This window comes from Syngnathoides biaculeatus, chromosome 18 (assembly GCF_019802595.1).
Source record: "Syngnathoides biaculeatus isolate LvHL_M chromosome 18, ASM1980259v1, whole genome shotgun sequence".
NCBI classification, from domain to species: Eukaryota; Metazoa; Chordata; class Actinopteri; order Syngnathiformes; family Syngnathidae; genus Syngnathoides; species Syngnathoides biaculeatus.
Genome location: NC_084657.1, coordinates 16,271,372 through 16,299,185, shown reverse-complemented (window position 1 = coordinate 16,299,185; position 27,814 = coordinate 16,271,372). Strand labels below are relative to the sequence as shown.

Sequence of the window (27,814 nt, the reverse complement as noted above, 5' to 3'; positions counted from 1 at the left end):
CTAATTTGTTTGCAGTTGGCTCGCGACCAGTCCACGGCCTACGCTGCCTCTCCCCCGGTCAACTCTGATTGAGGGTCTAATGTGATGGTAAATCATTCAAAGTTAGTAGTCATCATAAAATCGTTATTTAATTGTGCAAGCAATGCTTTTGGTGTTTTACATTCTTGACTGTCACACACGTGTAAAATGTTCACCCAATTTAATATTAAAATATAACAGCCTCAACTTTGAACAAGAGTATCTAGATTCTGTGCCAATTGGAAAGCGTATTTCCCCCCCATAATTTGGGGTCGAACTTTAACTTCCACGACTGGCTGGACTTTAGTGGTGCTAAAAGGTAATGTACTAGTTTTTTAATTAATTGAGTTGGTCTTTTAAAAAGGCAGCATGGTAGATCATATGGTAATGCGTTGGCCTCACAGTTCTGAGGTCCCGGGTTCAATCCCGGAGCCGCCTGTGTGGAATTTGCATGTTCTCCCCTTGCCTGCGTGGGTTTTCTCCGGGCACTCCGGTTTCCTCCCACATCCCAAAAACATGCAACATTCATTGGAAACGCTCAGTGTGATTGTGAGTGTGGCTGTTTGTGTCCATGTGCCCTGCGATTGGCTGGCAACCAGTTCAGGGTGTATCCCGCCTCCTGCCCGTTGACAGCTGGGATAGGCTCTGGCACTCCCCATGACCCTTGTGAAAATGGATGGATGGATAGTCTTTAAAAAACACGAAAAGCTGACAATCATTATAATTGTACAGTCGACACGAATACATGCATTCCTCTTTATTCACAAAAACCAGTCCAATTTCCTAAACAAATACAAAGATTGGTTATTCTTAAGAGCTGCAGCTACCCAAGAACATAACAAAAATCATGAAAATAGAACAAATTAAACAAATACAAAAAAAAAAAAAACTTCTCATCAGTGCGTTCAGTAGGGTAGACTCAGAGCAAGTGCTGTCTCTTAGTGCTATTGGCCAGATAGCATGCTACGCGGCATGCTCAGTAGGGGCCAAAATAAGTAGTTTGGAAATGCAGACGAGGGCTGATGATGACGGACGATATTACGGCGGAGTCGCAGCTTCTGTTTCCTGTTTGGATGTTGGGATTTTACAGCATCCGAATGTGAACGTCGGTTGAAAAACCATTTTGTTGTTTGCCGGTGGTCAAAGGTTTTTGTTTTGAACAAAGTAAAGGGTGAATTACAAGAATGTTTGCCGTTTGCCACTAGTTTTAAAATATATAGCTGTAAAAGTACATTCTCTACACAAGTACTGTATCTTTCCACACATGAACAACATTAACACCAAACACAGAAATTAGTTGATTGTCCACACTGGGGCCCATCATTTCTGCTTCTGGCAATAAACAGTTCCGTGTTCAGGTGACATGGAAAAAAAGCTGCTGGAAAAAGGACAAAAGGTACCAAAATGGAAACATAGAAAAGGGAATTTAAGTTTCCATAGATGCTTTTCATCACGCTTCATTTTTGGTTCAAGGAATAAGTAGGAGCATCCATTACCCCACAGATCTTGTTTTTCTGCTTTCTTTTTGTTCTTTTCTATAATATTTTTGTTTGTTTGTTGTTGTTTTGTTGTTTTTTAGTAGCCAGTGTCTGCTTTCCAGAGACAACCCAAGAGTTGGCATTGCACTTGATGGCAGAGCTTTGGGTGGGGGATTGGAGGAGAAGTTCTACTGGAACCACCGGAACGCCGCTCCTGTTGGAAGCATCACCTTCTTGGAAAAACAGAAGAAGAGAAGGGGAGGGGAGAAGATGAAAGACAAGATTGAAATTAGTCATGAAAGGCAGTGACCTTCATAGAGTATAGTTTATACTGCAGATATATTGATTTAAAATACAGATTGTAGCCCATATTCATTGACTGATTTTATTCATCACAAAAAACTGCCATTTGAACAAGGGGGTGTAGACTTTTTATATCCACTGGCTATATTATGACTTTTTTAGTATGTACAAAATTTGTCCTTTCACTCTAAACAGTAAATGGGAAATGTTACATTTATCTGAATATTCAAGTGTAAAAAAAAAAAACAAAAACGTTCTTATATTCCCAACTGCAATGATTTAGAACAATTTTTTTTACGTCCGAATTACTGTAATTTAATGTTGTTGTTTTTCACTAGTGTGAGTGCAGACATCAGTACTTACACTGCCAAATTTAGAGTGAAAGCTATGCTTGTTTGCTATTTTGGTTCATAAATGACATGCCATTCTCAGCGTGAGTGGTGAAATGTGTACGAGCCATTAGACGCAGGAAAAAGGCTTCACACAAAAACCGATAGGCCACATTTATTATTTAGCCGCCACACGCGTCGCTCTCCCACGCCATCATTAATGACGATGCCACTCTCCACCAGCACAGCAAACCCTCTACACCATCCCTCGCTGTGGCTACCTGCACGACAGGGGTGGCACGTACGCACGCCGCCGCAAGGCTGTGCGGCGGTCCGCCAATCACGACGGACAAAGACAATGTCGTCGTGGCAAGCGTCCTCCAAAGTCCAAGTCGCCGGCTGAGGCAGGAAGAGCTCATGCACCCACACAGACTCTCACACCAAAGCCAAAATGTACTCAAGTACAATCACACACCTCCACACACGCCGGCGCGATAATACACTCCTGCAGTCACACTGTACGGTGAGATTATTGACTGAAATTCTCTTGTGTGATGCATTCAGCGTCTCGTTTTTATCGCGACAGACAGCAGACTGTTTAAGGAGTCGGGCATGCAAATAAAATAATGCGCAGCAATTACGTCTGTTTAACAACAACAAAAAGTAAAAGACGTGACACATGGTTCCTGTTCGCAGACTACCACTGACATCAGATTCGAACCTTAAAAACTTCAAATCATCCATTTTTTTTTGCTGCTTATCCCCACGAGTGTCACGGGGAGTGCTGGAGCCTATCCCAGCTGTCAATGGGCAGGAGGCGGGGTACACCCCGAATCGGTTGCTAGCCAATCGCAGGGCACATCAAGACAAACAGTCGCACTCACAATCACACAGAGCGTTTCCAATTAATGTTGCATGTTTTTGGGATGTGGGAGGAAATCGGAGTGCCCGGAGAAAACCCACACAGGCACGGGGAGAACATGCAAACTCCAGACAGGCGGGGCCGGGATTGAACCCAGGACCTCAGAACTGTGAGGCCAACGCTTTACCAGCTGCCCCACCGGAGCGCTAACCTTTAAACCTTCGTTAGTTATTTGAAAGTATTTAGTAGCACATAGAAAATATTGAAACCTTGAATTTGAACCCAAAATCAAATGGACTAATTTCTAATGTTCCAATGCGGGTGGACGAAACAGAGCGTCTGCCTCACAGTCCCCCCCCCCCCCCCCCCCCAAAAAAAAATGCATTAATTAGAGACTGTAAATTCCCGTGTTGTGATTCTCAATGTGTGTGAATGGCTCTTTTCTCTCTTTGCCCTGGAATTGGCTGGGGTCCAGTTAAGGGTGGCCATCGCCTCTCGTCTAAAATCAGCTGGGACAGGCTCCAGCTCATCCATGATCATAACGCGGATAAGCGGTTTAGATAATTGATGAATAGGAAAGAATGAGGCTACACCCTTGACTGGTCACCAGCCAGTTGCAGGATAACAATTCAGACTTACATTCACACGTATGGGCAATTTAGTTGTGCATTTTCATAGGGAGGGGTTGCATGGGGGATGTGGGAGGATGCAGGAGTCGCCAGAAAAAAAACCTACATGAGCACATGGAGAACATGCAAACTTCACACATGGACAGCCAGATCCAAGATTTGAACCAAGAACCTCAGGATTGTGAGGCACACACGCTAACCGATGCAGCATACTATTCATTAACAAAAAAAAAAAAATACTGACAAAAAAATCTAGTTTCTTAAGGCTAAGTAGCTGAGATGTCCATTCGCAAAAACATGACTTTACTATGTTTTGCGGGAAACAAACGTAATTTACTCTTACGCTGCCTTTCCACTACAATTAAAAATCCTAGCATTCCTTTTAATAACATAAATATTATTGGTACAACAAGATGTAGTGATTTCTGTACATTCATTGGGTTTAAACTGAAACACTTCATCAGGCCAGAAAAGCTGTGTAAAAATAATTTCCACTCAGGCACTTACAAAGGCACCCCGCCCCTACAACTCGGGTCCTTTGTCCTCAGAAAGTTCTAGCAGGTGAAAACAATCAAGGCAATGATGAGGAAAAATAATGTATTTGTACTAGCGAAAATGTATCTGAATTACATTTGAAATTGACAACAAGTCTACAATCATTTTAGGTCATTTTTGATTAGAAAAAAAGAAACCAGCCTAGTATTAGCATTGGGTCCCACATGTATGAATGTGTAAACATGACTCCTCCTTTGAACTGCATGCCTATGGCAACGCTAAGCTAAAGAGGTCAAAGTTGTCAGTGTATTTATTCCATGCGTGGACGGCAACCAAACCAAAGGAACAAGGATGCCAGCAGATTGTGTTGCATATTCTTGCAAACAATGCTGTACAATCACAACAAGGGATCAAGAATAAATAACATTTCATAGGTATTTTTTTTTTTTTTTACTTGCTTTGCATTTCATGGAAACGTCAATATCCAAAATCTTTCATATATTTGTTGTGTGCTATTTGGCTAATAGTTTTTCATTCATTCACTGGCTGATTTCTAGTTACCTAGTGATACATCATGGTCTCTTCTCAGTAAGATGGACATTATACTTCACATAACTGTATACAGTACTACAATAATAAATTAAAAAGTGAAAACTAATACCTCGTAGTTACAGTGCCCTTCAGTTAGTACACCAAAACGTGTTCCCTGAAAACTACAAATTCCAGCACGTTTTAAAAAAAAAAAACAACTTTATAATAACCACTACAACCATCATTAAATTATTTCTGTACTAAACATTGGCTCGAGCTGAAACACATGTGGCCAGAAAAATGTTGTGCATTTCAAATGTCTGGTCCCGATAGTTTATTTATTCATTTATTATATTGCCAAAAATTTTTTTTTAATTTATTCTTCCAAACTAACATACTAACTCATGGTTGAGAACACTTCCATTCATGGCAGGGCATTTGTTCTGAGAACGTTTGTGAATCAACTTTAAATTAATGAACAAAATTGAGATAAAATATATCAAAGTTTTGTTTAATGCAGGGCTGGGTATTAACACCCTGAAATAAAATTATATTTCACAAACATCCGATGACTCAAGACCCCACACACACCTCTACGATTCGCTCATTTCTCTTGATACCATATTTTTTTTAGCGTCAACTAGTATCAACAGATAGAAATATTTTTGTGCTGTATGTAAACACATTGTACGTTTTACCTGTACATATATGTTTGAGGGTTTTTTTTTTTTTATGTAATGGCACAAAGTCTTTGGAAATATTCAGTGTATTTGACTCAGTGGTTCCCTTCCAAGTTTCTAGTGATCCGGAATAGAGTTCAAAGTGAGAATGAAAGTTCAAAACCAGGAATTAAATTGTTTGGAAAAAATAGTTGCTAAAGGAGTCGGGAAAGTCACTAATGTGCACAAATTGCAAAACTGGCAAGAGTGACTGTGCTTTTGTAAACTAGCGACTCTCTGTTCACAGACATGTTACAAGAGGAAGTAGTGCACATCATCAGGACTGCACTTTGAATTACGGAAGCTACATATAAAAATAATCTATTAATTGGCTAACACAGGTTATTTGTAATGAATGGTTTTGAAAAAAATGACATTATGTTGGCAAGCTCTGTGATGGGAAAAATCGCCTTCGCATTCACGTTTTTTAGGGCAACTCATTTAATCTGTTACAGCTTACTGTTTGTAAAGAATATCACTAACAATAGATGAATTCTTGCTTAAGTAATGATAAAAATGAACCATAAGGTAAGCCTCACAGGCAGCATATTGCTGGAATTATTTTACGGTCTGTGTTGCTAACCCCTCATGTGTCTCTGTGACGACCTTTCTCCAGAAGCACTTAGGCGGTGAGACAGCCAGGAGGACAGCCGCAACATCTGGCGCCGCCGCTGATGTCAAAAAGCCGGTAAGGTCTGGATTTAGTGTGTCGTAATACGTGGTGAGAAAAACACATTCATCACTTGAACTTTAACTGCTGCATTTCCTCATTAACTATGTGCAATCAATGTGAAATGGCAGCAAATGGGGGGAAAAACTTTCTCTGCTATTGCTGATTTCACTGGTTCAAGCAGATGGGAACTGTGGTTGCGAAGTGGCCAATCACTACAATCGACCCCCCCCCCCCACCAAAAAAAAAGGTGACAATTTTCTTAGCATAGGATAACAATTTGTCAATAACACAATGAAGTGACCATTATTCAGTATTCTGTTGTGTAATTGCCTACACAGTGGGGTAATTCCAACTCGTAATGGCATTTGGGAGAAATTCCTTTTAGTCAAATAAAGCTACCATGAATCATCCATTTTCTAAGCCGTTTATCGTCACAAGGGTCGTACTGGAGCCTATCCCAGCTGTCAACGGGCAGGAGGCGGGGTACACCTTAAACTGGTTGTCAGCCAATCACAGGGCACAGAAACAAACATCCATTCGCACTTACAATCACACTTAGGGCCAATTTAGAGTGTCCTATTAATGTTGCATGTTTTGGGGATGTGGGAAGAAACCGGAGTGCCCGGAGGAAACCCACGCGGGCACGGGGAGAACATGCAAACTCCACACAGGTGTGGCCGGGATTGAACCCGGTTCCTCAGAACTGTGATGCCAACGTTTTACAGCCGCTTCACCGTGCCGCCCTGCCATGAATCAGATATCTTTTAACTGGGATTTACAATGAGCAGCAAATGTACCGTAATTTCCGGCCTACAAACCACAACTTTTTTCACACGCTTTCGATCCTGCAATTTATGCGGTGATGCGGCTAATTTGTGCATTTTTTTCTGACGGCCGCAGCGGGACACTTGAGCAGAAAAGGTAAGAATGAGACCGGTGTAATATACGTGCCGCGGAAGTGACTTTTGTGAGCGCTGCGCTAGCGTTAGCGCTGTGCTAGTGTGTTGCTGCTGTGTTACTGGCGTGTCTTAGTGATATTTACCGGTAAGTTTTATTTTAACGGCCATGTCAGCGTTAGCGCGGCGCCAGCATTAAACTCTTTCTGTGTACCGTTTTTCTTTGTAAATATCTCGTGTTTCAATGTGGGCACTTGCGGCTTTGACAGAGCTACGGCGTATGTATGTACCAAATGGTATTTCCTTTACAAATGTACTCGGGGAGGCTTGTAACCAGGTGCACTCTGTAGGCCGGGAATTACCGTTTATTCTAAAACGAATAAAAAAAAACACAAATTGAACACAAATTGACCGACATTTGCCGGCTGTCTTCACACACACATCAACAGCATGATCATCGATTCATATGACAAACTTAATAATAGGTTTTCCTCTCTTCTCCTGACACACGGCATTTGCAGTCGGTTTTTTGAAGCAGGATAAAAACTCACTGACCACATCATCAGGTACGTTTAAAGAGCCAAATTAATTCGGTGATACAAATGCTGCATCAAAATTCTGCCTCGATAAAGTGATTAATTTTCTGTCTCTGGTTTGAAAAATGTTTACAATTGTAATTTACGGTGCAACTGGAGCTCGCAATGGAAATCAAACAGCGTCATTAATATGCCTTTTCATTCTACCTTACTGCACATGACAATAATATATTGTCAAATTAATAGTTTATAATTCTTTATACGATATAACTTTATGTTATAAGTGGTGAGTATCCAAAGAATTTGGAAGCGATTATCAGCATTTTTTTAGACTTTATGTTAGAACCTCATTCCAAAATGGAATAAATTTTACCCTAAAATTCTGCAAAAAAAAAAAACCTCATATTAACATGGGAAAGGGGTTTTGGAGATTTTGGAAAAAAAAAAAAAAAAAATCAAAAGATAAAGTTAAGAGACGAGCGATAAAACAGAAATCCACAATTTTTTAGGCGAAGAAGCCTGACATTCACAGGCCTATCGCACACTGAGCGATGCAACCGAAAGCCACTGAACTGGATAATCACGTAAAATTTACAATCAGTGACTCAACACCCACATGCCATGTGACTGACCCCCCCTCCACACACACACACACACACACACACACACACACACACACACACAGTGTACCAGTGTGAAACACATGCGTATTCATATATTTTTTTTTTTTTTGAAATTTCCGTTGCCACTGTTCGAAATGATCTTGTACATGCGTGGTTTCTTAGGTACGTCAGCCACATTCAGACGAGCGGCATCTTTCCCGCTCCTGTCAGTAAACTTTCTCGCCACTGTTGGAGGACGGATCTCTCATTCTCTCTCTCTCTCTCTCTTGCACTCTCTCTCATGAGCAGCGCTCAAGCAGGTGAAGTACTTCAAGCATGCAATTAAGGTTGCAATGTAGTAGGCCTACTTAGAATCAGCTTTATTAGCCAACAAATGTGACAAGACACACAAGGAATTTGTCTTTTGTCTATTGAATGGTGAGGTTTATCAGTTCAACGATTATAGTTGGATAAATATTGATGATCCATGTTGCCTTTAGTAAATTATGTTCATCGTAGCCATCTTTCCCCACGTGTCTTCCTGATGTAACTTGTCCCACAGTCTACTTAGAAACAAGTCCACATGTGCCATGTGTCTTGATGCCAGTCGGCATGGCTGTCAATCTCTATGAGCATCTGCTGACCAAGGTTTTGGGGATAGGAAAGTTTGGGTTATAACCATTCATACAGAAGGGGTTCCTGATAGAACAAAACTAGTCTCATGATGCAAAAATTCAAATTATATATCAGGCTAAGATGTTATATTAGCTATATTATATTAACCATCACAGTTGGTTAATTTTATAATGAAAAGTACAAATATGTTTAATAGTTGAAGAACACTGCAGACATCCACACAAATGGAGGAATTTCACATGTACATCATCCCAAACATACTCCCTTTCCACAAGTCTCTCTCAAACGTTGCATTCTCATAATAAATCCAGACGTTCTGTGCCAGCGAGCAGCGAGGTGGCAAAGGCCTCAGCACGCAAACTCCCCCTCACTTTCCGATTTTTACGCTCTTCTTTGAGCTGCCGTCAACACCCTTAAATTAAGCACCCTGCTCGCTGGACTGAGCTTGTGTATTGACGCATATGCAGATTCGGAACTTGGAGGGACGCAGAGTCACCTTTCAATGCAAATGCGGCGAAATAAAATGTTTCATGAATGTTACTGCATGTTAGCAATTTCAATAATGAAAAGAAACTCAGCACAAGGTTGACTTTATGGAAAAACTGTTCATTTCTGCCAGTTATATATTGTTTATTTGTGGCCAAGTCATTATAACCGGTGTTCTTATAGCTCACACACGCCTACAAAAATGGGGGGGGAGGGAAGGGTCTTTGCTCATTCTTTTTTATCAACTAGATGTATCGATTATGAGGGTGGCCTTGACCTTTTAGTGCCCCCTGAATGCAAAAGCGGACACGCTACAGAAATTAGTTTTTCAAATTGCTTGTGTACAAACAGTTGGAGTTCTGAAGCACCTGCCCATTCAGTAAGTGTGAGATTACACAAATATTTTGTTAGCTGCCTATTTCTGAAAATTTTCTGGAAGCGATCTATGAATTTTGTGATGGGGCAGTTTGGCTCAATTTCAATCCTGCCCAACTCCTTCACAATGTAAGAAGAGCTCCAGTGTTGGATACCCAGATTAACATTAGCTATCAGCATTATCTTGAATATACTTTGTAGGTGCCGACGTTGTGTGGGACCAGCAGGTACTTATGTCTGCCGATCATTTATTTGCATGCGCCACAGGCGCGGATCCCAAAAACCATTGGTTCGCGAACTTTTTACACCATGTCCCACTGAGTACTTAGCTCTCCAAATACCAAGTTTAATTGACTACAATTAAATGAAGGCAGATGGTCTACGCCTAAAATGTATATTTCATATAAATATTGTAAAGCATTTTATACAGTTCAAATAACAGATTAATTATGGGGAAATCAGAAACTGTACCTAATGATTGGATTAATATATTTTGGACAAGTTTATTGATTTTCTTTATAAAGGAATTTTAAAAGATTAAATGCAAATTGTTCTTTGATTTTGTTTATGAAGGAATTTTAAAAGATTAAATGCAAATTATTCTACTTAATTAAAATGCAACTCAGCGGCACTCAACAAATGTATGTCATGGATTAAAAAAAAAAAAAGGTTTAGGGCACATAATATAGCATGAATCATTATGTGCACTTTGCACATTTAATTCAGGGATTCTTGCATATCAATAGAGAGAGACCGCATACCACACTTTGAGAATCATTGCGCTACAATGACAGTGGCACTGTTGGCAAACTGGTTCGAGCGTCTGCCTCACAGTTTTAAGGGCCCAGGTCCCCACCTGTGTGGAGTTTGCATGTTCTCCCAGTGCAATCGTGGGTTTTCTCCGGCACTTCAGTTTCCTTCCACACCCCAAAAAGATGCATTAATTGGAGACTCTAAATTGTCCTTAGGTATGATTGTTAATGCAAATGTTTTTTGTTTCCGTGTGCCCTGTGACTGGCTGGCAACCAGTTCAGGGTGGAGCCCACCTCCTGGCTGAAGATAACTGGGATAGCCTCCAGCCCTCCTTGCAACCTTGCGAGGATAAGCAGCTCAGACAATGGATGGATGCACTGCACTGATTGACAAGTCTTAAAAGTCTTCCCAAGAGGAATGGAAACTGTTTTCATGTCACATTCTGTAGGTGTAAAGGATGTGGGTCCCAGTATTTATACTCAAGGTTTTGTTAACTAAATGTCTAGACTCAAAACTGATTACATCTTGTTTTTGTGTTGTAGGCAATTGTCTGATTCACTAATTCCTGTATAAGCGTTTTTTGTTTTGTTTTAAATCTTCAAGCAATCAGACGCTTCCTAGGTAAAGGGCTACTTTATTTGTGTACTGTACATGTCTTTTGTGTACTTTATCATTGTGTAGTACATTTTGATGTTATGGACATACATAAGTATACACTATTTTTCTAATTTAGGCCTCGAACGCAGAAAAGTTGGGTGAAGTCAGGTAAAACCTGAAAACCCTTAGCCTTTATTCCTGTCAGGCAGACAAGAATTGGCCTGCATATACTATCAATTTACCCTAAATTTACATTAAACGGAGAGAGCGAGAGAGAGAGAGAGAGAGAGACAGAGAGCGAGAGAGAAAGTAGCAATAAAAATAACTATTCGCCTCTAATGCAGCAACCAGTCATGCATCTCGTCATTTGACATTCGGCGTGTGCTGATGACTTCTCTATGGCCGGCTGTGCAGACCAGGCTGTGTTCTGTGATCTAAACACCTGCAGGACAAGAGCTGTTGACTTAATAATAAAGCCTGTTAAGACAATATCTAGTTTTGCCGGCGGGATGCATACACACAGACAGATCATACCATGGAACACTGACAATTTACACAACTGTGGAACAGCTTTTATTAGGTATATCTTGAGTAAATAACATTTTTTAAACAATGTGAGAACAGATTTATCTTAATAATCATTCACGTCAGTCACTAACCAACTATACAGAGAAACAGAGGTGATTCCTGAAAGATGAATCCATCCACTTTCAATACTGCTTATCCTGGTTACGGTTGCAGGATGCTGGAGCCTAATCCCATCTGATTTTGGGAAAAAACCAGATTACACCCTCAATTGGTCGCCAGTTTGTCGCAGAGCACATACTGTATAGTCACATACAACTATCCACACTCACATTCACAACATCACTGAGTGGGAGGGAACTGAACCCACACTGCCTACACCAAGGACAGGCGGGTCTTAATTAGGTATATATATATATATATATATATATAATATATATATATATATTATATATATATATATATATATATATATGATATGTATTAATCTTTACGTCATCAGTGACATTCGGATTAACATAATAACCCTCTTTAGATTCTCACATCACTCCCCTTCAAACAATGCTGTACAACCAGTGGGTCCTTGATGAAAACAAGCGGTCACGTGTTTTTTTGCGACAATCTAGTACCCCCATTAACCCTCATAATTTTTCATCTTTGGTGACGTGACACCGGTGTCGTTTTATTTTAACTCAATGCTCAATTACTTTATGACAGGTATACTGTTTTACAATATCAGGACTGATGTAAGTGCAGCTCTTTATCACTACAGTGTTTTTTGTTTCACTGACATTACTAGAGGATTATACCACTGTCTAATCCTTTAATAACATTCATTAAATTATTGTTATGCCAAATTTGTCTAATTAAATTGAAATCCAACATAAAGAGGAACATATGCTTCACGGGTATAGTTGAATATTATGACAAGACATTTAAATGAATATAGATTTCTGTAATTCATGAATACGCCGATACGTCTGCCAGTTAGAGTGCTATCACACGCTGCAGGTTTATGATATCATTAAAGTCTATTTCATATAATTGCAGCGCCGTTCGACTGTGACGACGTGAGCTTCGTGGTGACCCATGTCAACATCAGCACTCATGAATATTCAAGCCCTTTCGTTGGTGTGCCATCGCTGATGTGAACATCAGGTTAATTACCACGACCCCGTCACTTGCAAATCCAGTAACATAGTTGTAAAGTATGGAAATAATCAGTCGGTTTCACATCTGAGGTGATGTCCTTCAAGGGTAAATTATTGTCCGGCAAATTTTTAAGGGCACCCACCATAAAGACACGACTCATTCCATACTATTTAAACAAATATCATGGGATCTATATGTTAATTTGTCAGTTAAAAACTGAACTGAAGTAACAATACTGTTAATTCTTGATCCAAACAATTCTCTTGCTTTCTGGTGTACTAGGAACAGTTTGTAGAAGACCACTTTCTGTGTCTCAGTGCACAAAGCAAGATCCATAAATTCATAGTTGGACATGTTTGCCTTAAAAGAACGTGAGAGTCCAGAGCTCAACCCCCCAAAAACATTTTTTGAGGTTTATTGCTTCTCAGAAGTGACAGGCCTTGTGTCGCTTTACATTTGACAACACAATATATACTTAGACTAATTAAGTCCCGCAAAAAGTACTTTGTTCACACAGGGAAAAAGCAGTCTTTGCATCATAATATGCTAAGCGATTCTCTCATCAACAAATAAGGAACCTTCGTTTTCTTTTTTGGATTGGAACATCTGCCAAAATTAATTTCATGATCGGTCATTCTGTCACCGCAGCCGCGCTTGGTTGAGCCACAGGGAGCGAAAGAGGTAAAGGGCAGTACTTTTTCCCCCCCCCCCAAAGCCATTTAGATGAGCGGGAGTGTCACCGGAGAGAAGGACAGGGGCAGCAAAAGAGGGGGAGGGGGCACGTGTGCCACACTGACACCTGGTGCTCCAGATGACAGCGCCAAGGCCAGATGGACCATATTACATGCACACGCACGTACTTACGCACGCATGTATACTTACACACAAACACATACTGTACACAATTACCCTCACTTTGCCAACCAACGCAACATTATTTTCCTGCACATTTTAGCCAAAAGAATTTACATACGTGTGTCAGCACTACGTGACTAAACTGAAAATGCCCAAATGAAGGTAGCAATTTTTCAACCAGTGAATGAAACCACCTCAGTGGTGAATGATGATTATGATTACGGTATTACAGACCGCACGCCACCTGTCACAACTCCTTGCTCCACCCAAAGATGCCACTCACCTAAACCACCACCCTCCATCATTAATCTGAGAATTAAAGAGCCAGCCACCGTTTTAGGTGCTTCTTACTTACACAAGTCTGCTTTAATGGAAAATTGGTTTTTAGTTGGTTTACATGACAGCATTTTTGAGTAATAATATGCCTTTGAAAACATATCTCAAACTCAAAGTGACTGTTCATTTAAATGATAGCATTGGTGTTTAAATATAACACTAGTCAGTCAAAACAGTGAGAATGGAACAGAGCAACATTTGTGGATTTAACTGTTCTCTAATGAGAAACGTTTATATTTCATTGTTACTGCATCCGATGAAGTCACATGACCTCAGTGTTCATTCACGTATTCAAAGTTCTCTCCAGGAAGACAAGCAGTTGGTGTGCATGTTTATATCTTTTCAAATCCTGCCCAGTATATGCGTTTTTTACACTCCATATTAATTCGGACTGTTTTCACAATATTGTACGTTGCATTTGAAACTTTTCAAAATCACTCTACTAGCTTGCCAAATATACGTAATTACAATTATCTTGTTTCCTTATTTTTGGAGTTTAACAGACTCAAGACGTTTTGTCGGAACCGTACATTGCAAAGCATTTGTTAACTTTTTGTATTTTTTTTTTCCTTTTTTGTGATCATTTACAGATGAAGGGATCACACCTTCTTACCTCCAAAGCAGCAGAGGGCTTCTTCTTCAGTTCCTCACATTTTCGAAACTTGCAGATCTGATGGCCCGTCTTGCGATTCCGGCAGCTGCTACACTGCTCACAGTTAATCCGTCGCCGACAAGGTGGGCACATGCCACAACGTTTTCGCTTCTTTTTACCGGAATTGATGGCAGAAGCCAGCTCGTTCTGTGCCGGGTACTCGGTCAGGCCGGCCATGTGCAGCGCGCTGTCCGCTAGAAACACTCCAGCCGGCGTCATGATGAAAAGGCCCGGGTTGAAGGGGAAGCCGCCCCCTACTCCATATGGGAAGTCAACAGGACCACCTACGGCATCCGTGACAGACGTACCCTCCAAGTCGCTAGCCCCCGAGCCTGCATCTCCTCCGCCAACTCCCACTCCCATGCCCCCAGGCAGGAGCATGTGCTCCATACCAGCCCGCTTTAATAATGCGGCTGCTTGGGCAAAGTGCAGCAAGCCATTCTGTCCCTCCAGAACCTGTTCTAAGGTCCGGTCCAACTTGGCCGCCGCCAGTGCAGAGACAGTGGGCTGGGGCGGCGGAGGTGGTTGAGGCTTGGCCGTGTGGCTCTTTGTCTCACGACTGTCTTTGTGTCCATTGGTGGTGGCAGAAGAGACCGCTGTGTACTGCGAGAGAGTGCGGGAGTTCTTAAGGCTCCTGTTTAAGGGTGCGCTGATGATGCCACTGCGGTTCCTACGTTCTATAACTGGAGAGTCCTGTTTGCAGCTACTCCGCTCCAGGTCCTCAGTCCGGCTACCCTGGGACAGCCTGCTCGACATGGTCCAGAGCGTATGTTCCGCCTGGGTTGGGGGCGAGGGTGGAAAGGGGGCCGGGATGAGCGAGGAGAAACCTTTGTCGGTCCGTTCTGTGCCCTGGTGAGAGTGGTTCTACTCCTTGATGGACTAATCAGCCAACCGACAACAGACAGGCCTTCTGCCTGCGCTACAACTAAACCCTCATCCACATTCTTCCATGGGCCATCTGGAACCTTAACACATGGAGAGATGAGAACAGTGTGCTAATTAATCAAAATCCAGTTCCGTTTGTCAAATTTCAACAAATCCAACACATTCTTAAACGCTTCCATTCAAGGTAACATGACAGCTTTCTTATTGAGATGCCCAATATTGATGGCCACAACATTATAACCACTTGCACAATAAAATGAGATCAAATATTAGAGCTGCATCAAATATTCTGCCTTAACAAAGAAAATAATGTTCTGTTTTTGTCACCGTCAGGAAGGAATTTATTCATTTACCAAGATGTTCGTTGTTCCAGTCATATTTTTGACTCATTTCAATTAATTGTCAAAATATCAAACAGACCTTTCAATATGATGCATTACAGTTCTGCACTACTGCTAACTAATATTCGGCAATTTAATACCTCAAAACTGATCATTCTTGCCTTTGTAATGCCAGAATATTTGATCTAGTGCTGGTAAAAGATAAATCTGGTGTAAGTGGTCATAATGTTGTGGCATGTCACAACCAACACATGGACTACAATATTTGAAAAAGACTATTGCATAGAAGTAGAAATACTAAGCAATTAAAAATTCATTCTCATAGTTTTTTTTTTTTTTTTTTTATCATGACCTGACTAGCTACTGTAGAATATGTTGAACAGTACCTAAAACGTATGACTTTTCCTTGTAATTTTCCCCCTCTAGAAATCATTTCTCGTCCTGTAAAATATAATTTGGTGGTAGTTGGATCAAACAATCGTGAGTGAGAGGACAATTCGTCAGGCAGGTAGTGTGAGACTCCCCACTGGACACAGATGCATTCATCCACTTGGCTTGAAATTCCTGTGGCTGCTCATCTATGAAAAGGCAAACTATGCTCGTATTCTCCTGACCTGTCCGTGTTCACAAACAAGCACACCACCTCCCACAGAAAAGCTGAGGAAATGGCCGGGCCATTCCTTATAAGGGAAACAAAGGGAAAAGGAGGGGAAGAGGACGGCGGGCGGGGGGTGTCTGTGCAGTGTGTGGAAATTGGAAGGCCAGAATTAGTGGGAGGTAAAGCTTCAAAGGCAAGAGCACAGCCCCCACATTCTCACCAGCTCAGGGGGATGTGGCGCCAGCGAACCAGAGCCAGCTCCACAGCCCCTCGGCCCCATAGTTTCAGTTTCTCCCACTACGGCACTGACCAGGGTCCGGTTTCCCCAAAGCATCTCAACACTAATTGCATCTCTGCGCAGTTGCGGGTGAAAGCATAACAGCGCTGCGAGTCATCACAGAATGATACGTGTAGGCTTTATATAACAAGAAAAGGGATGAGAAAAATTACACATTTAGTGGTCATTTCTAAATACTTTCTTGTAGTTAAAAGCGGCTAAGTGGTTATTGATAGACATTTGAATTTCACACACTCTGAGTTGCACTCTGGCAGCTGTGAATCTCTAGAAGTAAATCGGGCGATCTTGGGCACTTGCCCAGCGCTATTTCTTGATTAATCAAAGCCTGGGAGAATATCCAGCTCAGATCCAGCCGCTTCATCAATGTTCTAAATGCAGTAAACGTGTTAAAAGCCTGGAGTGGTCCACGAGATTAATAAATTGGCATATAATCAATCACTAGAATAATTGAGTTCTCAAGTCATCTACAAAGTGACAAAACTGGCAGTGAGGACCCGCGAAAACACTTTCAAAAAAAAAAAAAATGTCTGATCTGCTGTAATGGTTTAATTCCGCTGGTGAGCTGGCCAAATAGCCGTCTATTCTTCCCAACTCGACCAAGTGATGACACCTTATTTTGTCTTAAAATGACATGTATTGTCACTGCGGTTGTTTCATAGCATTAATTGATAGTGTGGAAGTGACGCAGCACTTTTATAGATACTGCTGACTTGCTCTGCGACAGTCCAGAGAACACCTTTCGACTGACAACGACAAGGCAACACATTGGATAGTTTCCACCAAAGATCTTCAGCAATTTCATAAAAGGATGGATTTTTTTTTTTAAATTTCATTTTATTTTATTTGTGTAAGCTGTTTTTACGCTGACTGCGTTAACCTAATTGACTGAATAGTGATGTGAATTTCACGTGCCTCACATACATTATTTTTCATGACCAGATATTTACAACAACATTCTAATTATCTTAAAGAGTTTATGACCTCAAGTGGTCTCTTTAAGTTGTTTCCAATACAGGAGCAGGCTTCCACCATAAATTATCTCATTCACTTTACAGTAGACAGTAGGGAAGGTCATCCTGGTGTCTGATTTTTCCTGTGCTTTGAAGCTTAGCCCTACCCCAGCGACCTGTCAGTTGCCATGGCAAAGGTAACTTTTTTAGTTACGCACTGGACCTTTGTTGAGGTGCAACTGCATTTTGGGGACCTAAAAATGCTAATAAATGTGAGTCTTTGTTTTTGTACAGTGTAGTTCATCGGTACCATCAAGCAATGTTAAGCATCCTTGGGTTGATTTAAAAATTGCTATTTGAATAGTTCAACACTTGTTTTAGGGGCTTATTATTAATACTTTAGACATTTTAATGATAGTTCACAATGAATCATGACAACAACTTCCCACATCGTGTCTAAAATTTCGGTCTTCAACCTGCTCATATGAAGTTATGAGAGTACACTATGTGCAAACGTTTTCATGTGAAATCATGAAAAGCAAGATCTTGTCTGTGGTACAGCTTCAATCCCAGGATTGTATCAGTCACCATCTCAGCACTGTGAACATAGTACGCAGTTCCGGGCTAAACAACCTAGCGTCGTGGGTTTTAAATACTCTCAACCTATTACTTACTGAAGCCGATGCTGCCCTAATGTGAACTGCCTCCTAAACCACAACCGTCAGTTCTCCGCTTCTGAGTGTCAAATGAAACAAGATAATTTAGTGTAGTTTTGTACTTGAGGCATTTTTACTCAATTTCCTGTGTACAGACGTGATACTGCGGTTCATGTTTGAAGCTTTACACCTCTGGTCGCTGTAAATTGACAGTACTTTAATTAGTAGTTACATATAAACCCCTCATACACTTGCATGCTGCGTCAGCATAAAACAAATGAATATCCGCCGTATAGGACGTTTTTCTAAATTGTCTGTAACTGCAGAGAGTGTCAGTACAGGATTATCAACGAGGCATACAGACCTAGATCTAAACGGTCCAAATGGTCAATATGGGTCAATGACTAACCCTGTGACTCCACAAATGTGCAGATGGGTGTGGCCTTAAACGAGTGAAGTGACCCTGCAAACAAAGCATCACTGCATGTGCCACTCATACTCAAGAGGCAATCCAGTAACACCCCACTGCATCTATGTTAGGTTTGGTCATTACTGTAAACAAAGTGTATTTAAATTCGGGAGATGAACTTCAATTATTCTTATAACCATGGTACTGAAGTTCAATTGTAGACAAGTTGGTGACACTTTTGCCAACTCACTTGTAGCGTGATTACAAACACCGCCTTACTTCGAAGTGAAGTTTTACTAACCACTAATATCGTATTACTGAATGAAGAAGTTGGCACAGTTAAAAGGTTGCATTAACAGATAACTGGATGTATAAATTGGGAGATATGTTGATTTTCTACAGAAAAATAATTTTCTTCTCCCTGAATAATGTTAATACTAATGTTACACTTTATCAATGACAAACTTTAACATTTGTATTCCTAGTTTTTCTCTTTCGTGATTCGTATCTAAAGTCTCCTCATTTTTGTGTCCCTCTTTGATGTATTTCCATGTGCTTGTTAACCAAGTTAGCACTGAGTCTGCAAACATCTATTAGATGTGGCTCTATCCGGCAGTACTGACTCCACCCACAAGCACCCTAATTAACAACTCACGACTCAATTATTCCATACTGCAGGAGTAAAACGTCAATTTGTTGTTTACCACGTTTTTGTGCCAAACCATTTCAGTTGCCAGGCAACCACTGAAGGCTCCAGAAAGTTACTGTTGAGCCAGGAAATACTCAGGTACATAACCCTTTGTGAATTTAATGCCAGCTCCTGGCAATGGTATCGTACTTGCCACGTCTCTTGTATTCCCACAAATAGCATGATTGTAATACGCTACCGTGTATATACGCAAAATAAATACAATGTTAAAATACTGAGAATACATATGACGCCCATCAAGACTTTTGCGATTTTACGTGAAAATGACTTGGGAGTGGAAGATTCTCCCAAAAAATTCAGGGGTGATACTGTTGAAACATTGTGACTGAGTGAACTATCGGATAAGATTGATTAACATTAGCATACCGGCACGTCTAATTCAACATTCACCTTGCAACTCTCGACAGGCTTTAAGTTTTAAGACCTCAATGATTTCTTTCGTAAAAACACGATGCCTTTTGAAGATGCTCTTCCTCAATCCGACATCATACTGTGTCCTTCCACTCTTTTTCCATAATGACAACGCAGCTGTGGTGGGGTTCTGTTGATGACATGGTTGACTGATCAATAGATGATTAAAAAAATAATTTTAGGGTTTCCTTGTGTTTGTACTTTTTAGCAGGGGGTCATGGTTGAGCACTTTACTCAGGTTTTGTTACTAACCAACAACTAAACAATCTTTTAATTATCCCAACTTAGTTCAGGGGTTATCAATTATTTGGAATGGTTATGACCTAACTACAAACAGTAGTGTCAAATCAAAATGTTCACATGGAGCTGGGAGAGCCAACCATTCCAACCATTAACATTTTAACTACAGTACATGGTTAAAGCGGGTTAAGTCCAGCAACACTATGACATTATCTAATCGTGAGCTATATTGCTTATTATATCTCGGCATATCATAATACCTTACAGTACTATGAAAATGGGACCCTTTGTGGGTATGAGAAGCACGATAATGATGTCAGAGTAATCCAATATCTGTCCATGATGTCCGTTTTGAGCTTCTTGTAAGACACCAGTATGACCAATACTGGAAAGTCATAGTGTTGGACTAGCCGGACGACAGAAATATGGAGTGAGGAGGTAAAAACAACAACAAAAACCTGCACCACTTCATTAGGTTGGACCCATGCGTTTCTCAGTCTTCACCTAACTAGACAATCAACCACCTCCATGCCCAGTCTCTTGAGCATTCAGCAGTAAATGGAGGAACTGACGTCACTGCGGGCGCAGGTGGCGAGTTATCGCAGTCAGCATTTAAAAACAAACAAGAGCGCCCCCCCCACCCACCACCCTCCCCATGCCGGTTTAGTCCGCCTCGAACTCTTGTGCAAGTGATTCAACTTGTGGAGACGCGGGAATACTTTATGCATGAGTGCTGGCCGTACACATAATGAGACACCCCCACACCCCCCTCGCTTTCTTTCGCCCCCTGCAGACGCGCTATCGACGACGAGCGTCACATTTTCAATTCCTCCCCCCCTCCAGCACGAACGCAAGTACAGACACAGAGGAAGTTAAAAAGCACGATGGCAAGGATTACTCTAAAACACGCGCAGCCTCCATCCGGTGCTTGCGCCCCCTCCTGCATTTACGCACACAAAGTTGGAGGCGAGCAACCTAAAAGCTGAAAAAAATAATGCCGGTGGTGCGTTGAAGGACACCTGAGAACTTGCTCATGCTCGGACAAAAGCACACTGATCCGTAGCTAAGAGAGAATGTGCCATCTGGAATGCGAAAAGGCTCACTTCCTGGCTGTTTTTACGCACCATTAATGCTGCTTGTTTGCATTTGGAGGTCGGGGGGGGGGGGAAGCACCCCCCTCAACGCTTCGATAACGGTCACAGAGAAAACCGTTCAAGTTTTCAGCTGGTCCACATCACGCCGCGCGCATCCTTGCCGCCGCCGCCACATGGAAATAAAGGCGAGCTTGTTCGTGACAAAGTGGGAGCAGCTCGTCAGTGGCGCCGAGACAACGCACCGGGAGTCGCTGGGAAATGAGCGCCGCTTTTGTCTGGAGCGCCGAAACCCATCTGCGGCACCGGATCCCCCTGTGCCGGCGTGGTCCAACATTTTTTTTTTTGGGGGGGGGAAGCCTGTGGTGATGACAGCCAACTTTTTGGACTTTTAACAAAGTATATGGTCCAGCTCTACGCCACCAGATCATCCATGCCACCTCTATCTCACTTGCCATTCAATGTTATTTGTAAACACAAACCCGTATTATTGACACCTACCAGAGATCAGATCCGAGACGAGGAGGGGTGAGGGGAGGGGGGCTCCCACAGTCCGAGCGTTTCGTCTCTCCGCCTTGTCGTGCGCAATGGTGACACACAAAAAAACACCCAAAAGCGGGAAGGAAAGACAAGCTTATCCCCCCCTCCTCCTCCTTCCACAAGTAGCCCACAGCCGCGTGTCCGTGTGCTCGGAACAAACGACGAGAGAAAGAAAACAACATTCACCGTCAGTTGTTTGGCAAAGGCGGACTTTCCGTGGGGGCTCGGACGCGTGGGTTCCCCGAGCCAGCCAGCCTTCTCCCGTCCTCGCGATCCCACCTCTCCAACCCCACTCGCCGAGAGGAACATGGAAACACGTTTCATAGATTTTTGGAGGTTGCGGGAAATCCCGAAACGGATTATGACGCGGCGCGACACAGGACATCGACTGGCTAGCATTCCAGCGGCTTTGAAGAACGTCTACTCAAATGAAAAATATTCTAGGAATAATCAAACTTCACCACTAGTTGGAAAGATTTGTTTTCGACTAAGAAGTATGCAAATACAGTAGTGTAATACAAAAGAATTCATATTACGTTAGCCATAGTTGACTCTCCAGTAGATTTTTTTAAAATTAAGTTTCCACAGTATTTAAATTTAAAAAAAAAAAAAACGTGAACGAGTGAAATCTCTTCAGCTATCAATGCGATGTAATAATCCACCCCCTCCCTCCGACCTGTCCTCCATCTCGTCCGGCCCCTCGCTCGAGACTCCAGTCCGCCTCTTCGGACCGTCCCTGATGCTTGGCAGGCGTTCAGCCCAAGTGTGTGGACATGACACCGCCAGGGCGGCAGAGATTTTCCTTGGTTTCTCTCCTTCCCGATCGCAGACTGGCTGACATTGGCTAGAAAGTGGAGCAGCTCGTCAGGGACAATCAATGAGAATCGATCGAGCCGCGCGATGGAGGCTCCAGTGCCGGAACACAGCAGCCGGGGGAGAAAGAGTGGGGGTGGAAGGCAGAGTGGACGTGTGAGAGGAAGGGGCTGGGGGTGCGTGTGCGTGTGCGTGTACGTGTGTGTACCAACCGTGACAGTGGCCAACCACCCTCCCTGCAAACAAAATATTCTCTGTGGCTCGTAAACATGACACTCACTTGGCAAATACTAAAGTCAAAGGCCACCGAGTGCGTAATTACGCGCGGGCGTCGCTTTCCATAGCCACGCACAATAAGTGCAGTCTAACCGAAGAACTTATTCAACGTGTTAGTGACTAAAAGTGATTTAAATCATTCATGTAAATTCTCAGTTCCATTTTGACACAAAAGAGCTCTTTCACTGTTTTCATATTTAACTTATTTCGCATGAAATAGGTGCATTGCCAGTGAATAAATGCGATGACAACATTTGGTACACAAGTGCAAACCAAAGTAGAACGTTGAGTAGTTCTAAACTTCTGCAAATTTGATTCCCAACCGTTGAGGTCATCGGGTTTGCACGGGGAAAAATTAACATGATTGGTCTAAAAATAGTATTTACAATATAAGTTCATCGATCTATGCCGGGACGTATAGTGAAAGGCAGAACAATAAAATACTTTTCCACTAGATGGCAGAACGTACATACAGTACAGTAATTCTGTCTACCTGGATGTCCATTTTTTTCCACATTTTTATCTGGGGTCCCGTCATACTGTATATATATATATATATATATATATATATATATATATATATATCCATAATGTAAATTGTGCCTTGGCTCAATTAAGCTGGGAAACACTCGTCTAATTGAATATGACACCTATATTGTACAGTGCTGTTTTAGTCCAGTAAATATAATCTTGTCGGACGCAGTATTGCCTCCCTGACACTTAAAACCTGAGGTTTTGGTTTTGTTTTTGTTTTTTTTTCCAGATTTTAAATCTCATTTGATTGTGCAGTTGTATGCTGTACCTAATGAAGTGTCCAGTAACACTATACCGTTACAAATATGAAAGCAAATATGGAACAGTCACGTGGACTTGCTGACCAAACTTGAGCGGTAGTTTTGTTTTCAGTTGTGTTGCCACTTCACAATACGTATATGAAATCACCAAAGAAAATCTGACTCGTTCAAGATATTTTTTTAGAATGCAAAACACCTAATGGAAATGTTATTTTTTCTATAAAAACCTCAAATGTGAGATTAGTGAACTAGTCAGATTGCTTTGAATGAATTACCTCTACATTGTATGCTGGGATTGCTTCATTTTTAAAGCCCAAAAATGTAATAGTTGAACATTTCTAGGGTTTTTTTTTCTTCCAGAAAAAGGAGTGAGCATCGTGAGATATGCAAGATTAATTAGAGATCTAGTTCTAAATTGATGTCTTTGTATTTTAGCTCAGCATCAGCACCTTGCTGCATCCACTTGCAATTTGTAGAAGGTGTTCTTCATTTTGACTTTCCCATGTCCTCCATCCCAGCTATGAAAAAGAGGGATGTGACATTGTTAAGGCAAAAAGAAGAAGGCGAGTCATGCGTGGACAGCTATGAGCAGCTAGCTGTGACTCTTGGACGTGTTGTGGTGGATGCAGTGAACCCCGCAGGCTGCAACCACACTTGGCTCTTTGTTGTTTTGGTTGTGCGCAGCGAGGCACGGTACTTTCCTGAGCCGGGGAAGCAAGATCACTGTTGCGTGGCCTTCATCCCCAGCTGCACACATGACCGACGCCATCGGAAAGCCCCTGAGTGCGGCCCAAAACGAGCTCTATAAGGGATGAAGGGAGCGGGGGATGTTGTAGAGGGTGTTAACTGTATGTAAACACTTCAGAGGACCTTGCTTCTTGTGTTGTCGTTTGTTTCTGCAACATCTTTTTGATTTCCATTGCTGCGCTACAAACTTGCTCCCTTCATTGCTTAACCTCTACCCTTTAACATTCAGAACCTCTGACCTGACAACATTCCTTTGCCTTTGACCCTCAGGCCCTTTAAATCATAGCACAGGTTCCCAATTAGTGTATGGACGTGAGTTATTCATCCTAAAATGCAAGCGGTATAATTATATTTACATTTAGAGAGCATTAATAGAGACAGTACATTGGCTATCTATGCGAAAATGTTCCCAGCAAAATGATCCTGTTCGCACCACCCTGCAAAAAAATCCCCCCCCAGTGCAATATGCATGCCAGGCCACTAGTTGGCGATTTAACTTTGTTTTTATTTACAAAACGCAATATGCATTTGCACTAATTGCTTATCCAAATCTGTATTTTAAATAGCTTAATTTGTAATATGCAGAATCTGCTTGTGATTGAACACTTTGCTAAGTAATTTGACTTTACTAAACCCTTAAAAGATTTTAAAATACATTTTGCTGGATTAGTAAAGTACAAACTACTGTACTACAGTGTTGTGTTTGGCTATTAAAATTTGCAACTTTGGTTGGGAAAAACGTGTTTGTATTATGTATGATATTATCGTAGCATTAGCTCTTACACTTACTAGATCATGTTGTCACTTCATGACCATATTGACAGGATAAATAAATGTCTGTTTGTATGTTCTATGTGATAAAAAAAAACTTGACATTTTTTTAATATTTGTTGTATTTTTTATATTATATATATTATATTTATTAATTATTGCTCAATCGCAGTACTGTATGATGATATACTACTATTAGTATCACTTGCTAATATTTTGTAGAAATTCAAAGGCTAACACTAGAAAGTCAGGACTTTGCTCATTCACGGACATGTTAGACTTATTTCTGCCTGGAAAAAAAAACTGCAATAATTTCACAAGAGGAAGATATGACAAAATGGCATACAAGACAATAAAGTTAAAGTAATGTTCTTGCATTTTATAAATCTATTGTATCAATTAGTGTGTAATACATGTTCAAGGCTCAGTTATATGATGTGAGTTAGTCATACGGCAACGTCCATCTTGGAGGCCTTTATCATATATGTACTGTAATGTTGGAAGTAGTTCTTTCAGTGCACCATTAGTTGCACAGCACAACTACTTTCAAGTTTATCAGACCACGATTGTATCGGCACCTTAAATGACGCACCACTCTCACTCGGGATCCAATGTTGGGTGTTCCGCAATCAGCCGAGTTCCCTAAGTGACAGCATGGATTGTGTGACTTGCTTTATTTTTCTCCCTTGTAAAACCACAGGTGCATCGCTTGAGCTCCAAAATGCGGAGGCCGCCTGTCTCATGAGCAACTATGCCTCCGTTTCGACAGATTTATTACTCATCCTCCAACTCATCTCATGTTCAGCCTCCTCACTCAAGTTGTATGTCCCATTGTGGGACTAGAAAGAAAGAGGTCCCACAAATGCGCTAAGGTGGCATCAACAGGTCTGAAGCATTGCTCTGTTGATAAGAAGGGTAAATGTGGTATGCAAAGATGAACACAAAATAGCAACGCTTTCATTTGACAAGACACGACAGTAGTTTAAGCACTAATGTGTTCACATGGGGACAAAAAGAGCGAGGGCGCCATCTCGCGGTATATTTGCTGAGTAGCAATTTTCACTGTGGATCACTGCTGAGTGGCCCTGAACTTACTTGACTGCGTATAGAGTATAAAGAATTCTTTCATAATAGTCTGACTTCTCTTTTTTTTTTTTTTTTTTGTCTGTTGTCTGTAAAACTTCCACAAAGACAGCCGGAGTTTAAATAAATCTGCTGACTTTTTCACTTCAGTTTCCTCGAGGGCGGATGTGAACGGACTGCTGTTTTTTGGTTTTGTTTTCATCCACAGCTTCATTTTCTGATTCTCGTCAAGTGATTGCCCTTCAAAGGCACACATCAACACAAATATTACAGTACATACAGTAATTGCACAATTTAAACCCCAACGTTATATTCCATAGAATATAATGCTATCTTTCTTTGATTTTTTTTTTTTTTTAAATGGCAGGGTGGTATTTTAATTCCAAAGAATAGGTTAATAAGTTGCGACCTTGTTCACAGAACAGAAGAAATTCACAAGTGAAAGTATCGCTGGAGAAAGCGCCGATCAAGGGTTTGTTCCAAATCTGCTTTCCATTTCCCGTCCTGATTTCGTAGTCCATGGATCGGCCAAACTTGTTGTTGACCAAACAACAAACACACAAGTAATATTGAATAGATTTAAGATTTATGAATGTCGAGCATAACTAGAGTAGATCGCTGAGGAAAAATCACACATGCAGGCAGCGGTGACAGTTTTTAAAACACTGTCATATATATTAAACCTGTCAAAAAGACCTGACAGTACACTATTCCTAAAAAAAAAGCTGAATAAAAATGTTTAGTATTAATTATTTTGAAATCAGAATGAGGAGAACAGCCAGTCAGAGATAGTGAGGCATAACTTGATAGTGTGACAATCTTTGTTGTTGTTATGGGGGTCGTACGCGGGTTGGTCTGCACATCTGCATCACAGCTTTGCGGCCCTGGTTTTGAATCTTTGCTGCGAGCTTCCTATGTGGAATTTGTATGTTCTTACTGTGCTTTTTTAAGTTTTCTTTGTATATTGGCTCCCTCCTATTTTACAACACCTTGCGTGTCAGGCTAAATAGACGAAATTGTCCATAGGTGTGAGTGATTGTGTGAATGGTTGTTTGTCTGCCCTGTGAAGTCAGAGGGGATGGCGTAGGCTCAGGTTCACCTGAGACCCTGATGAGGACAAGAAAAGTAATGCATAGGAAATGGATGGATGGATGAATGGATGGATAGATCTGCCTGTGGTTGGTTGAGGGATAGGACTGGTCTGGAACATACTGACAGCCGGTCCTTGGTCCAAAATACAAACACCAGCATAATTGTCATTGTGTTTAGTTTGGTTTCATGCTTTCCTGTGTTCCATGTTCTTTATTTCTTCTGTGCTCAGCTGTGTCTCCATCTGTTCCCGTTACCCCTCTACCTTGTGTCGACCAAACAATGACTTGTTGTTTGTGTACGGTCCCACTAATTTTGGTTTAGTGTTGATCATATGATAAAATGGTACTGGACTATAGAGTAGAGCCGTCATTGTCGGTGACGCAGTTCAACTTCTTGAGTGGATGTCTGCTTTTATTTTGAAACAGGATCAATTCATATTATCATCACGTGAATTCGTTTGTGTAGGAGCCTCGAATGTTGGCTTGCTGAAATAACATACATTTGATTTTCAATATGTTTAAAAATTGGGCAACGTGATAATTTGGTGACACACACACACACACACACACACACGGACATACATAAACAAAGTCACGTGATGCTCACTTCTCGTGAACGTCTCGTGCCTTATCGCGAACAGTTAGATTTTTTTTTAGGAAATATTCTAATTTA

General features: G+C 41.4%; 1 protein-coding gene and 1 long non-coding RNA gene across 5 annotated transcripts; one reads left to right on the top strand and one right to left on the bottom strand.

The window, feature by feature from the left end:
* Nucleotides 1–746: 746 nt before the first annotated feature.
* cxxc5a (CXXC finger protein 5a) lies at nucleotides 747–21,961 on the bottom strand. Of its 4 annotated transcripts, none has more exons than XM_061804083.1 (3): nucleotides 21,753–21,961; nucleotides 14,400–15,403; nucleotides 747–1,729 (listed from the first exon to the last, which is right to left on the bottom strand). In XM_061804083.1, exons 2-3 carry the CDS (start codon nucleotides 15,192–15,194, stop codon nucleotides 1,685–1,687), a joined length of 840 nt encoding a protein of 279 aa, XP_061660067.1. In that variant the 5' UTR covers nucleotides 15,195–15,403; nucleotides 21,753–21,961; the 3' UTR covers nucleotides 747–1,684. The 4 variants fall into 4 exon arrangements, with proteins under 4 accessions (XP_061660067.1, XP_061660066.1, XP_061660068.1 ...); XM_061804082.1 differs by having other exon boundaries at nucleotides 21,528–21,959; XM_061804084.1 differs by having other exon boundaries at nucleotides 747–1,726; nucleotides 21,528–21,958.
* Nucleotides 4,182–14,481, top strand: LOC133492119 (uncharacterized). Its single transcript, XR_009792559.1, has 3 exons — nucleotides 4,182–4,548; nucleotides 5,981–6,052; nucleotides 14,377–14,481. It is a non-coding gene; the product is annotated as an uncharacterized LOC133492119 (long non-coding RNA).
* Nucleotides 21,962–27,814: the final 5,853 nt, after the last annotated feature.